General features: G+C 40.1%; 1 protein-coding gene across 1 annotated transcript in view; it reads right to left on the bottom strand.

Moving 5' to 3' along the window:
- Positions 1-9,705: 9,705 nt before the first annotated feature.
- Positions 9,706-15,642, bottom strand: part of LOC140908768 (uncharacterized) — a 53,279-nt gene continuing 47,342 nt past the window's right edge. The window contains exon 7 of the mRNA XM_073336642.1: positions 9,706-9,862. Within this exon, the coding sequence (XP_073192743.1) occupies positions 9,710-9,862 (153 nt within the window). The 3' untranslated portion in view covers positions 9,706-9,709. The remainder of the gene's footprint in view (positions 9,863-15,642) is intronic.

Here is a 15,642-nt window from a genome sequence, read left to right as displayed (position 1 = left end):
CCACTTTTGTCTCACCCAAGGGGAGCTGGATGTGGATCTCCCCAGCACCTTTCAATGCTGCTCCCGAATCATGCAGAAGAGTAACAACTGCACCCTTAATATCAAGAGGTCCCCGCACAATAGGGGGAGGGATTGAGAATAATAGAATATCCTTATTACACATGTACCCAGTTAGTTTAATTGAGTTATCTACTATCATGGCAGACTCATGTTATTTCATATCTAATCAATGTGTGATGAATAGATTTAAGCTGTAGATATAGGTATATATATAAGTAGGATAGGATTATAGACGTATAGGATTATAAGATTGACACATTTTTGAAGAAAGGAATGTGTATTAGGTATATAAGTAAAATAAGGCCATAATACAAGGCCTACAGGCTAAGGCCTGTAAAATTTCAGCTTAGCCTTACTAGGCCTCAGGCTTAAGGATGTTTGACATAAGTAGGTGACCCAGGAATAACCCTATGCCAGTAAAGTTACAAGATTACAGTAAAGAATGTGCCAATAGTGATAATCTGGGAAAATATACTTCAGTGAACCTATCTAGACCACACGGCTAGATGTCTGTAAAATCATGAAAAGTTCTCTTCCTGCAAGTGACCATAGTAACATGTTTACATAAATGTTAATAAGATGTTAATAAGAATAAGGAGAACTACAAGAACAACCTATGAGAAATAGGCACCCCCAAATGTATGGTGTGTGAAAGTATAGATAAGGAAAAGGAGGTTGGAACTCTCATGCATATGCATAAGGTGTTAGGTGTGATCATACTAACAGAATAACAAGGGTTCAATGGTATGGAAAAGGAGGGAAGACCGCAGCATGAATCACCCCTCTAATGATGACCACCTTCTTCAGAGACCCACCAGCTTCTGTAACACCTTTGGTTATATGCATATGAATACAACAGTAGCTATTGCATGGGCTCTCTCAAATTTGTATGCATCTGTGTGATTGTAACCTTAATAATCTGCTTACAGTGTATAATACAAACAAGTTTCCAGACTTGTGACTGTGTTTGTGGTCTATTACCAGCAGGAGAGTGAGTTTGTGTGTGTATGGGGGTGGGGGGATATGAGAAAACCTGGATTTGTGCTGGAAATGGCCCACCTTAATTATCATGCACATTGTAGGGAGAATGGTCACTTTGGATGAGCTATTACCAGCAGGATAGTGAGTTTGTGTGTGTGGTTGTTGGGAGGGGGGTGAGGAGGTGAGAGAACCTGGATTTGTGCAGGAAATGGCCCAACTTGATTATCATGCACATTGTGTAAAGAGTTGTCACTTTGGATGGGCTATCACCAGCAGGAGAGTGAATTTGTGGGGGGGGGTGGAGGGTGAGAAAACCTGGCTTTGTGCTGGAAATGGCCCAACTTGATGATCACTTTAGATAAGCTATTACCAGCAGGACAGTGGGGTGGGAGGAGGTATTGTTTCATGATCTCTGTGTGTATATAATGTCTGCTGCAGTTTCCACGGTATGCATCCGATGAAGTGAGCTGTAGCTCACGAAAGCTCATGCTCAAATAAATTGGTTAGTCTCTAAGGTGCCACAAGTACTCCTTTTCTTTTTGCGAATACAGACTAACACGGCTGTTACTCTGAAACCTTTATTCTTCTTGTGTTCCTAGAGCCGCCCAATCTAATAAAATCATAAAGGATAACATTCACCCTATTGTTCTGAAATATGTAGCATAACAGGGGCTGAGCTGACTCCCGAGGGACACTATAATTTAACACAGCACTATCCATTCAATTTAAAATAGATGTAACCCTCTGCCAGTTGGAGTGGGCAGCAAGAAGGGCTGGGTTCAATATCTAGGTGGTTCCTTTTCAACAATATAACCAAAATCAGCTTGAGCTCCCACCCAGTAACCTGGGGAAATTTCACTTTGCCTTCTGGGCATATCTAAGAGGCAATTCTTCCCCTTTCGCAAGCACAGAGTCTGAGATAGAAAGAGTTTCTTTAATAAAAGTAACCTAGCATTAATCAGAGAAAACAGCACAAGCGCCATTCATAAACATAAAAGCATGAGCAAGACACCCTCCCCAGAGAACACTGGGCAGTGTCCTTTGTTTCAGGTTCTTGAGTCCAATACCCAAGTTCTTGTAGTGTGCCCCCTCCCCCCCGCTTAACACCCCACTCACAGTTGTTGTGCCAGGTCAGCGCAGACCCAGAGTTCATAGATAAATCTGCATGAATTCTCCTCCCTCCATGAGTGTGTGTGTGTGGTGGTGGGGGGTAAATGCCACCATGTTCGCCCCTGCTGGGTTACGGCTCCCGCTGGCTCACTGCATCCAATGTGACCTCTGCCAGTCAGTCTCTTAGTGATTTTAGCTCTGTGTAGGCTGGGCAGAAACACAGTCCTGCCACAAGTAATTTCAGGTCTCAGAGATTTTCAGCTCTGGGTAGGCAGGGCAGAAGCACAGTCCCACCACAACTGATTTCAGCTCTGATTGAGCAATTAAAATAACTAAGAGGTTGCTAATGAAGCCTATTTAGTGCTATTCTTTGAACTGTGGGGGAGGGAGGGAACAGGCTAAACCAGTCTAGGGAGGACCCTTTGTGAGGATGTGCAACCTCCTGGCTGTGGATATCTGTATCCAGCACTCTTATTTTCACAGGACTCTGACATTAGAGCCCCTGGCTTAATGAGGTTCTTTCAACTGAGGGTGGCCTCCTCATTTGGGACAGGTTAAGCACAGTCCTGCTTTCCTGTATTCCTACAATAATTACAATATTGGTAATTATTTCACTACCCCTCCATTCAGTACTAAGGTGATTTGTACACAACACAAGCCAAAGTTGATCACTTTGACACTGCAGTATCTGCTGAACATGTAAGCAGAGCAGGAGCAAATTGTATTTACATAAACACACCCAAAGTCTCTTCCCCTCCCAGCTAGCTGTCAGGGAAGCATTCATTCAGACGCTGCTTACATAGAGGCTACACACAATTCGTATTTCAATCATTATTTTCCATCAACACCCTCATAGTGTTGCCTATTATCTATGCATCAGGTCACCTACAATAAAAAAATTGGGCCAAGTGTCTCCATCACACTGTGCATCTACTATGCCCTGAACAGACGAATACAAAAAAAGTGTGATAAAAACCCCGAAAAGGGTTGGGAAGCTGCAGTTATTACCCCACTCCCTATAAAAATGCAGAATCACATCCCCATGTATTGCATTCAACTGGCTCTCCATGGGCTACATAGTTGGAGCAGGTTGCATTGGAGGCCGGGATGGAACCAGAGAACAGCAGCTCCCCGGTGACCTGCTGGATAAAACACTGGGAAAGACAGTAGAAGATGACACCAATCTTCTAACCACCACATTGGAAATGACAAGTAGGGCATAGGTGCAGCATCAGGACCAATAGCATCATGGTTCCTGAGTGATTCTGCTGCCTGTAGGGGAGAGAAACTCAGGAAACACACATGCCAAACCCATGAAAAAAAATGCAGAAATTGGGCTTGTTTTTGGCTTATTTGGCTTGTAAGTCACTTGTTGACTAGTTTTTGGCTTGAGGCTTGTTGCTTGTTGACTTGTAGCTTATTGCTTGTTGTAGCTTGTTGCTTCTTTTTTTTTTTGAGTGGCTCCCAGCAAGCAGAGGTGGGGCGGGGCAAGCAGGGGAGACAGTCAGGGGTTCACAGTGGGTCACCACAGTTCCAGACTGCACACGGGTAGAATCTAGTCATATAGAGTATTGGGGTTCTTAGGGATTGGCTTGTTTTGGCCTTGTTTTGAAATGGAATTAGCTTGATTTTTGGCCTATTGTGAAAGTCAGGGTGCTTATTTACCACGTGAAAGTTGGCAACTGTGTCAGGAAATAATGCAGAGAGACTCCCACATCCCGAAATCTGCTGGATTGGAAGCAAAATTCCCTAGGGAACCTCAGGCTTCTTGTGATTTGAAGGGCAAACTCAAGGGGAGACCTGTGTCCAAACCAGCTTGATTTCCTTCTTTGACAGGGTAACTAGTTTAGGGGATAAGGGGAATGCAAAGGATATAATATACTGAGACTTTAGCAGAGCTTTTGGCACAGTCCCACATGACATTCTAATAAGTAAGCTGGAGCAACAAGAGCATAGCAGAACTACCATTAAGTGGATACATAATTGGTTAGACAACCACAAAGAAAGAGTAACTATTAATGGAATGATGTCAGATTGGAAGGAGGTCTCAAGTGGGTTTCCACAGAGACCTGTTCTGGGTCCAGTGTTATCTAAGATCTTTATTAATGACCTGAATGTAGGAATAGAGAGCATACTGATCAAATTTGCAGATGATACAAAGATGGGAGCGTGGGGGGGAAAGAGTTGCAAACACTTTGGAGGATAAAGCTAAAATTCAAAGGGATCTTGCTAAATTATAGAACTGGGTTATAGACAACAAAATGAAATTCCACAAAGACAAATGTAAGGTGCTACACTCAGAGAAGAAAGCCAAATGCACAAATACAGAAAGGGGAAAAACTGGCTTGGCAGCAGCACTGCTGAGAAGGATCTGGGAGTTGTTGTAGATCACAACTTCAACATGAGTCAGTAATGTGATACTGTTGCAAAAAACAGCAAATGCAATTTTAGGTTGCATTAACAGAGCCATAGCATGCAAGTCACGGGAGGTGTTAGAACCACTCTACTCGGTACTGGTTAGACCTCAGCTGGAGTTCTACATCCAATTTTGATCGCCAATGTATAGAAAAGAGGTAGCGAAACTAGAAAGGATCCAGAGGTGAGTGACAAAGATGATGAAGTATGCAAATGCTGAAGGAAATGGGTATGTTTAGTTTGGAAAAGAGAAGTTTAAGGGGTGACATGATAGCGGTCTTCAAATACTTGAAAGGCTGCCATAAAGAAGATGGAGAAAAGTTGTTCTCTCTGGCTGCAAAGGGCAGGACAAGAGGCGATGGGCTCAAACTATGTCATAGCAGATTTACATTAAATCTCAGTAAAAACTTCCTAACTGTAAGAACAGTAGGACAATGGAACTTACTGCCTAGGAAAGTCGTGGAAGCTTCTTCACTGGAGGTTTTCGAAAGGAGGCTGGCTAGCCATCTGTCTTGGATGGTGTAGACACAACAAATCCCGCATTGACAGGAGGTTAGATTTTCACTAGATGAGTTTTGTTTTCCTTTCTAACCCTATGGCTCTATAATTTTAGGACTGTGGCAGTGATCCTATGAGTTGAACCCCATGTAGGTCTAGAAGCACTTTTCCTTCTTCCCTGGGTTATTCGGGGTGGGGGAGCACTTGGTCCTTATAATGTAAAGCCATTATTCTAAGAGTTTTCTAATATACTGTGTCAGCAACTTTCATATTTTCTGTGCTCAGTTCATCGGTGATGCTTGGAAAAGAAAATAGGTTAGTAACAATAATTTCCATGTCACATTGGATCACATTTTTATTCACACAACACCCATATTTCTTCTATTATTCACATTTGTCATGCACCGAGCCATGCTGCTGAAACAGTGGATCCCCATGTTTATTGAAATGTGTGTCCGACGTGTATTGTCTTTGTCTTAACTTCAGGAACAATGTCTTTATGATTGTGTCTAAACACACCACTAGAAATTAATGAATATTAGGTCCAATATGAAGTCCTGACACATTTTACTCAGATGATAAATCAGGTCTGTCAGTTAAGAGGTCTGAAATTAAGGTTGAAATCTTAAGATTTCTTGAGGTTTGGAAGGAACATTTTGACCATTTATTTTTTTAAATAATTCAAAAACTTAAAAATCCCACAATACTCAGATAGATCCATCCACCCCCATCTGGCTGCAATTCATGAAGAAATTACAAGTTAAGATTTCTAATTTATTTTTGACTCCAGCAATTGTTCCCCTGCAGTATGACAAGTCAGCAAGTATCTGTATGCATATGCTAGGTCATGTGCATCAGGATTCCAGATGCTTTTCTAACATGTATTTTACATTGTAGCAGCAGAAATGAAGCGTGTGCTGAAGTTGCCTGCAGTTATGTACTGAGAAGGCTTACCTTTCAATTGACATGAAATCTGAGGGTGGGAAGTTAATCCTTGCGAGAGGTCACAGTCCACCAACAACTGCTGCTGTCACTCTTTGGACAACGTGCTTATTCTGTAAATACTCAGGGGAGGGAGAGAGAACAGCCCTGGCGAAAGAGGGAAATTATTATATGCAGTATAAACCCCCGCCTCATGTACAGGGGAACCAATACATAAAAGCATTACATACCATACAATGTATATGAGTCTCTTCTATACGTTTCCTCAGAAGAGAGCCTTTTTGAATGCATTGATTCCAGAAAGAATGTTGCAAAAGTTATTTATTGCATTACATTAAACAGACCCTTTAGAGATTGCTCTTGCTCCATTGAAGGCGGTAGAAATTGAAAGCACTCCACTCTGATTACTAATAGCTTAATGATTGAAAGTGGACTACTACAAACAGTGTCAATGACAGCATAGTGTATATGCTATGACTGAAAGGTAAAGAACATCTAAGAAACATACAAGCCCTTTTTCATTTGACATCTGTTGCTTTAACAAAGTAACTGTTCTCATAAACAGGAGTTCTCAAGCTAATGAACAGTGTGAACCGCATTTAAATGGAGATTGTCTCCTTCCCCCAAATCGTTTCCAGACATCAATGGTACCGACCAACCACTCCTCTCATTCACCATCACATCCCTGTGGCAACTATAACAATTGCTTAGAAGGAAAAAACAACATTAGAGAGGTACTTAATGCTTTCTTAATTATCTTTTAATGCAATTTTGCAGCTGGAAACGAGGAGTCAGCTGTCCACAGGAAACCAGCAAGTGCTGCAGAGAGCCATTTTGTGAATAAATGGTTTATGCGGTCATTAACTAATAATGATAAGAACTGAGCAATTGTTATATCAGTATTGACTAAAGGCTTGATTCAGGGCCTATTTCTGCCCACCCTTTTTCCATACTGGTTCAAGTGAGTGAGCATAACACAACATGAGTCAGAGTGGCAGAATTTGGCTCTTAATTTTTTATTTAGTCCCTATACAAGCAAACCTCTCATTGAAGTGATTGGAAATTTTGCATGAGTAAAGCCTGAGCAAAAACTAAGTAAGGGCTTCAAGATTTGGTCTTTCCGGTTTTGTAAAGGGGCATGCACATTTATGGTGCTGTCTAATTCATAACACATTAGAGTTGTGTGTCTTTATAGTGGTATTATTCAACAAAGTCCATAAAAACACCTCCTGTTAACTTGTGGTCAGTACATCCATTGGAATGAGAACTGTGTATGTGTATGGCACAAAAGTCTCCACACTGCAATCTGAATTTTGCAAGTAAAATTAAAAATAAACAAATAAAGGCCTACATTTTCAAAAATTTCTATTAATCTGGGTGCTTCTGTTTTGTGGGGAACAACTTGAACACCAAGAGTCTTATTTTCAGAGACCCATAACACCAGCTGAAGATGGTGAAGGCTGAAGAGATCACAAGAGGAACACTTTGAAAAACTGTGGCACTCAAAATTAGAAGCCACTTTTGAAAACATAGGCTGAAGGGCACAATATACACTAGCATACAATTACCCTGCCTTTTTCGAATATTGTGGAAAGCAATATCAAAGTTTTTGTATCTAATGAAGAGCCTAAAATATATGACTGGCTGGAGTAGAGCAAGATAGTGAAAATATATAGTTCTCAATAGAATCCCATTTCATTCCACTTAATTCCCTTGATTAGCTGAGGTTCATTCAGTGCCACCAGTTATTGGTTTAGAACCGTGTAATTTCTATATTTTCCTATTCCTCCAGTCCAGGAAGACATAATTCAATACTAATAAAAATTGCATATCACACACTGGATTGCAAAGGCATTTATTAGTGCAGAGGGCCAGCTTTAATGATATTTCTGCTTTGTGCATTCAGTAAGGACTGTATCACTATGGAGAAACAATTATTGTCTCTACGGCAAAACAAGCTGTGTAGCACAGTAGGGGAAGAGAACAAATGTTCCTTTTTAAAATTTAAAATCGTCCACTGATGTCTGTCTATTCTGAGTCAAACTGGGAAGACTATGGAACTGATAAAGGCATTTTCACAGCACTAGTAGATTGTATAGTAATGCTCATATCCCAGAATCAATTAAAATTAGTTTAATACTCATATCACTGGTAAATTATCTTCATTTCAACTAAGTGCAAAATAACAAGAAAACTATGTGGAAACAGCTAGCGATGCAAGAGAAATCCCCATATCATAAATTATCAGTGTTATGATCCTAAATTTTCAAATTAAAATTTCTTTCACACTTATTAGGGGTGATTTGCTAATAATATGGTATCAATCCTGTTGTAGGTCAGGACTGCTAACTACTATGATATCATTCAAGTCATTCTGAGAGATTTATCAGCTGATTGTCCATGTATTTGAATAGAAAATGAGGCTCCCACAGGTCATAGGGCTGTATTGCATTCATATATTATAAAGAATCCATATTTACATATACACAGATATGGTTGTTCCCAGCAAAACAGGCCTAATGTACATGCGGAATAGAACTCAGTACATCTTTCTCCAGCAGAAGAGGTCTTTACCAATTTAACTAAGGGAGACCTTCCTTACTATTTAGTACTTAGCATCCTCTTTGTAGGCCAAACACCAGAAGGTGACAGACACCTGAGCCATCTGATTCCATTGAAATACAGGACAATGGTACATATGCACACTAGCCAATACCATGTGTTGTACCCAGTTCCAACAATGGGTTATTTTTTGAGTACCTAAAAACATGCTAGGGGCCTGAACCATATGGAAGGCATTAGATTCTGGTAAAGAGAAAGAGGGTTGAATGCTCAGGCACAAGCATATTTGGTCTCTGTTGTTTACCATATGTGCTTCTGTTTACTCCTTAAAACACATGCTGAAATTTCAAGGCAACTTTTGGGGGTTCTGTTTACATGCAAATAGAGGGGAGGAAGAGACAAACCATGGAAACCACTCTCGGTTCAGAAGTTCTTTTTCAACCCATTCCCTGGCTCCTGGCTGAAGAAGAGGCCTCTCTAAGTTTTTATCTGATGGGATCCATACTTACAGGTCCTTATAAAAATCTCACATGTGGATCACATTAATTATGCACTCAGAGAAGCCTCTTCTTTAATTCTTTGGCATGACTTGCACCTTCCCAGGGTGAATTACATTCATCTACAAAAGAGAACCATTCATTAGACTGAAGAGTAATATTTTATTCAGATAGAAAACAACATAAAAGGGGACAATCCAAAGGAACCTGTAGATAAAACAGGGGGTTGGCCACATAGATGGAATACGCACCTTAGTTTAAAAAATAAATAAATCTATACATTTGCTTTTACCATGTTTCCAAATGGGTTGTGGTGTAGTACCCCCAATGACTGAAAATCTTTATCATCACATTGAGTTTTTGCAGAATGCACTTAAAGTGGAAATTTTAAACGCTTGACTGGTGACATTCATATAACTTTATACAGAACATTCCATTTCAAGAGTATTAATTCCAATTGAAGTAAAGTTCAAGGCAAATAAACATAAATGTAACTTAAGTTTTGTTTTTTCAATTCAAATTCAGCCCATGTACTGGTTTCAACTATGAATAAGGCATAGTGGTTCAAGTACTGTACTACCTTAACAGAAAGAGAACAACAACGAAAAAATAATACCATGAAGTTCTTCTATCAGAGTACTTTATTAGGGAGGGTAAAAAGCATTGTTCAAACACTCTGAATAGCCTTGGCTTTCTGCACTATCCATCTCCTCAGGTTCAAAGTCATCTGGATCGTGGGTTAATTGGTCGGTGTCCTCATCTGAAGTGGAAGGGCGTGTTAGGATGATTCGAGGTATCTTGAGTAAAATAGAAAGGATTTCAGAGAAAAGAGATGAGAGAGTTCAAAAACAAGAAAGCACAAGAAAACAAAATTATACTGAATGAAAAGAGAGAACAGAGCCAATGAATTAAATAACTAGTGCAATTAAAATGTGCAACAGATGTGAGCAACACAGCAGAGATCTGTGGCAGATGAAAGAGTATGAACAATGTACTTATCTATCATACCTTTTACAAAATCCATGCACTGGAAGCAAGGAAATGAGTTCTGACGGACCTCATAAATCTTTCACTCCCCACATAACAAACAAACAATATTCCTATTTAGATATCAGAAAATGCACACTTCATCGTAACACAAACTCTTAACTCTGATACATTTTTCAAACCCCAATAATTAATGTATTATTTTGATTTTGAAGTCTTTGTATTTTGTTTTAAGGAATACATTAAAAAGGAAAAAATTGGTAACACAGTCAATATAACAATTAATATATTAGTCACATGACTGTAGACATTTCTGATAAAGTATTTAAAACTGATGTGCTTTGAGAATTGTGTGAGATTTAATTTTATTTAGTCATTTAGCAATTTTTGATGATAGGAAAGTACATGACATTGTGATTGATGGCAAAAATATAAAGGTATATGGACTTTCATTTGAGACTGATGAATGTATTATTAATATATATATATGGATTGCTGTGTTTCTTTTTGAGAAAGGTGTGTATTATGTTTAAATTTTGAGACTACTGGTGAAAGTAGTAGTTATTGCGGATAAGATTTAAGGTTGCTCTATTGTGTTGAAATATGCATTTCTTTATGCTTGATAAGAATGACATGCTTGTTTATTAGGTTGGCAGCATAAAATTTATCATATCTTTAACTATTCATTTCCTTGCTCTTAAGGGTTTAGTTTTTGTAAAAAATGTGGCAGGTAAGTGCACAGATGTCACTTAGCAACTTCAACTAGTTTTTGAAATGAGATTTTGGTTTTAGGAATTTTCCAAGTAATTTTTGATCCATTGTTTTTTCTTCTCTCCTCTCTTTCTAACTTCATCTTAATTAACCTAAGCAAAAGGAAGAAAATCAAAGATACAGTGTTTTAATTTAAAAAAATGGGACAGAGAGATCACCATATTTTAATTAATAGTGAGTAAGGTGCTGGCCAACCTGGTAATAGCTCTTGAGGAGATTTGCCTTATTCAGTGCACCCCATGAGGATATGTATGCTCACTACATAGCTGAGTTAGTTGTGCATCCTTCATAGAACCACCTCTCAACACTGAATGTTGGTATAAGGTGCTACAAATCATAACCAATAACAGAACCCAGGTTGCTTTGTTCTACACACCTAACGCCCAATCTAGTAGGTTTCAGATGGCCTAATTACATATGGAGATTTGTAGAATATGGATATGAGGCACTGTGGTGTAGCTGGTGTGATATAGGCTTACTACCTCAGAGGTCAGGGCTGAAATTCTGAAGTCAGTGGTAAAATTCCCAGGAACAGGGTCCAGATTTCACCCAGTGGACTGTTTCAAACTCCACTACAAACTTCTAATGATACTTTTGGTAAATCACTTAAGTTCTCGGTTTCTTGGTTATTTGGTCTTGAAACAGACATGTGCACATTTCCCCAAGGCTCTGGGAGCATTTAATTGGGAATGCTGGAGAAGGAGTAATTTTACCAGAGCCTGAGTTTCCATTCCCTTTTAAAAAGTAGCCCTCAGCCATTTTGTAGGATAATCATTAAAATATTCTCCATCACCGTGGTCTCATTGGCAAAAAAACTAATTATTATTTATATTATTGTGGCTCCGAAGAGTCCCAGTCATGAACCAGGACCTTATTGAGCTAGATGCTGTAGAAACACAGAATAAAAAAACAAACAAACAAAAAAACCCGGTTCCTTACAAACTATGTATACGACAAGAGACAACAGATAGATACAGACATTGATGGGGGAGTACAAAGAAGCAATGAGACAACATTGATCAGCATATAGGCCATGATCTCAGCTCACCACTCGCCTAACTGTTGCAAGATTTTTGTATGCATCAAAGCAAAGGAAAGTTTGAAGGAGGATAATGAGTTAGGTTTGCAGATGTTTATGGGGAGCTCTTGTCAGGCATGAGGGGCGGCACTGGGAGAAAGCACAAAGGCGCTTGCCAAATTTTAACTAGGAGCAATGGAGGCAGGCACCACGGGCGGATCAGATTCAGAAGTTGCAAGCTTGATAGTGAGTGACAGGGATAAGTAGAGAGGGGACAGGATGCGAAGGGCTTGGAAAGTGGAGACAAGTAGTTTATGGTTGATAACGGTAGAGAAGACAGAGTGAGTGGAGGGGTGCAAGGAGAGGGGTGACATGGTCAAAGTGACAGGCTAGGGAAATGATCTGTGCAGCAGCATTCTGAATGAATATGAGTGGGACAAGCCTGCATTTAGCAAGGCCAGAAAGAAAGATGTTGGAGTAATTGAGATGCAACTTGATGGGAGCTTGAATGAGTTTTAGCTGCGTAGATGTATAGGAAAGGCCATATCTGTATAGGAAAGGCCATATCTTAGAGATGTTATGCAAAGACTCTGTACGACAAACATAGCCGAGATGTGAGGATCTCAAGAGAAGTCTGACATCCAAGTTACATGACCGAGACACAGGCAGGAAGTGGTGGTGTCTCCAGGGACTGAGAAAAGAAATACTGGGCAGGCTTGCGGATGGGGGTGAGTGGGGCTTAAGAATTGTTTAGCCATGTTGATCTTGAGCCGATGGCTAGACATCTAGGGGTAGATGTCGGAATCATGTCTAGCTTTCAAATAAAGCAATGTCTTAAACATTTCAGTAGCCCTGCTTTTGAAATATGCATTTTACATAAGCCAATGTCAAATATAACTACTTTTCAAATATTACGATGCTATTTGATTTCATTGTACAGGTTGAGAAACAAAAATAATTAGGTGTTTTGAAAAAAATTCTAGAAGGAGCCACTTTTATGTCTTTCAGTGACAAAAAGCATTTACTTAATTTAATCAAAATGTCAAAACATTCTAGTTGTCAATGAGATGTAACGAAAAAATTAAAAGTTGCTCTTAAACATCCCTCAATTCAAGAGTCTTAAACTTATCTACAGTCCATACAAATTTGATTTCCCCTCATTTTTGTTTTTAAAATTATTTACATCTGAAAGAATCATGGAACGGAGGTTATAGAACGAGTTACTTACACTAGAGGAATGAATGCCACAGCATTTTAAGTTTCTGACAAACAGATTTTTGTGTCCCTCATTGTAGGTCTATAGATATGACTACACTTCAAAATGGAAGGTGTAAACTCCAGCTCAAGGAGACATACCCACCCTTGCTCTGATTGAGCTAGCGCACTGAAAATAGACCGTAGATGTGGTGGTGCAAGTAGTGGGAGGGGCTCGCCATCCCAAGTACATACCTAGCTAGCATCTTGGATGGGTTCGTACTCAGGACTGCTAACCCTTGCCATGGCTTGAGCTGCTGCAGCTCTACATTATTTATAGTGCACTAGCTTGGTCAGAGATATCACAGTTATGTCTCCTCCAGCTGGAAACTATACCTCCAGCTCAAAGCTTGAACTAGGCATATTCTATGTCACAGTGCATCACACATTTGGGATTTGGCAAGCTGAGAGGTAAGGACCTGGATAGGGGTTGCAATTCTAACTTGGAAGGACTATGGCCTCTCCATCATAAAACAACACAAACCACCTGCAGTGCTGAGGTTGGAACACTGAGCTTTTAGTTCCAAAAACACAGCCCTCTATGGTTTTAAGCAAAAGCAGGTACCACACTTATTAATAGAAAGATTTTTCTCAGATCCCTCCCATAAGATTCATTGCTACATGGGCCACCTTGTCTCTCATTCTTGACTCCACATCACCACTGTGGCAACTACAACAATTACTTCCACAAAAAAGTAGCATTAGGAAGTTATTTCATGTGTTTTTTAGCTGTCTTTTCATGCAGTTTTGCAGCTGGAAACAAGGAGGAGGAGCCAACACCATGTGATCAGCCAGCTTTCTACAGACTATATGAAATCACTCTGCAGACCAACAGGGGTCTAAAGACTAGAGTTTGGGAACTTGTGAACTACAAGGAGAGAGAGCACTGTCACCATACAATTTATCATATCCTTAACTATTTATTTCCTTGCTCTTAATGGTTTAGTTTTTGTAAACTATGTGGCAGGTAAGTGCACAAATGTCAAACCCCAGTTTGAGAAACACTGGTCTAGAACATGAAATTAGTTCCTTTTATCCAGTAGTGCAAGTAGAAATCATTTCTTGCTGGTACTGCACTCATGGGAGGGCACATGACCTTCCCACGTGACCCCTCCCTGTGACTCCTCCCCACCCCGCCCCCAGCCTGGGGCCCCCACACTCTCCCCATCACCTCCAACACCCCCCTTACTGGTCTAAAATTTTACAACTGAAACAGATGCAGTTGTAAAATTATACTTTGGGCCCCTGGTGTACTTCCAGGTGTCATTGAGGATCCAGCAGCACCCAAAATTGAAAACTTCTTAAATGAAAGAAGGATAGGAAGGACAATCACCCCACTTTCCCTTAACACACTATCACTGCCTCCCTTATGTCCAAACTAAGCTGCTGCCACCTTGCCTTTATGTAAGCATTGACCTCCACCAGGCACTAGGAAAGCAAAGATGCTGAGCCATCTGGGCTTGATGAAAAAGAGGCATAGAACCATGCGTGCCATGTACATCTTGATATAACTACAGCCCAAATTGTTTTATTATTTTCCTCAGCATGACATACAGGAGGGACAATCAAAATCAGCCTGGCAGAACATGCATAAGAACTGTCTCTGGACAGATAAGCAATTGATCAAAATCACGTTCTCTGATCTCTTGGGGCCAAATCCTGTTCACATTGAGATCAAAAGGAGTTTTGCTATTGAGTTCAATAGGAACAGGCTTTGACATTTGGAAAGGAAAGAACAAAACCAGCCAAGCAGGGGCTATGTTGCTTATACCACAGGTATCAAAGGCTGCTAACTCATGTGAGAAAGTCAGCAGACATCTGATCTTTGTCCATTGCAAGGGAGAAATCAGCAAACAAGGAGGCTAGAACAGTCTCTGTACCATATCCAACTCATAAGTCCATCTGCAAAGGATCAAGGAAATATGAAGACTCCAGATTACCTTAAAGTCCCCAGTCCCTTGGTTAGAATGCTTCCATTAGTATATGTTCATAGTCCAGAGGCTGGAGCAGGAAAGAGGCCAGAGCAGGAAAGGGGCAAAATGGATATGTTTCCAGGCTAGGGCCTTTTAGCTTCTGCTAAGCGCCAAGTAAAGGGAAATCTGTTCTTATTGTGAACGATGGTGTTTGGAGTCACATGGGCAAGTTACACGTCCATCACCCCCACCCATATTCTAGTTAGAACATTCAGAGAAAATCCATTAAGTGTAGACAGGCGTTTTCCAGGGTCCATTGTTGACTTTTCCCTTCACATGCTGGCTAAATACCTTGTGGGCGTTACCACAGGAGCAAGCATGTAATTATAGCTAATATTCATAACTTCAGATATCAAGATGAATATACATGCATAGAAATAGCATAATCATAAGTACCAGCTAGTTCACCTACAGGACTGCTATTCCCAAAAGAGATTATGAAAAATCACACCATGTAACTCAGACCCTATGTGCCAGCACCGTGCCCCATTGGAGTTTTGTTATCTGTTATGTAACAACAGAGAAGAAGCCAATGACATGACTCCATTTAGTTTAAAAGGGCAAGGTTAATTTT

The sequence above is a fragment of the Lepidochelys kempii genome, chromosome 3 (assembly GCF_965140265.1).
Source record: "Lepidochelys kempii isolate rLepKem1 chromosome 3, rLepKem1.hap2, whole genome shotgun sequence".
Lineage (NCBI taxonomy): Eukaryota > Metazoa > Chordata > Testudines > Cheloniidae > Lepidochelys > Lepidochelys kempii.
This window is presented reverse-complemented; position numbering and strand designations above follow the sequence as displayed.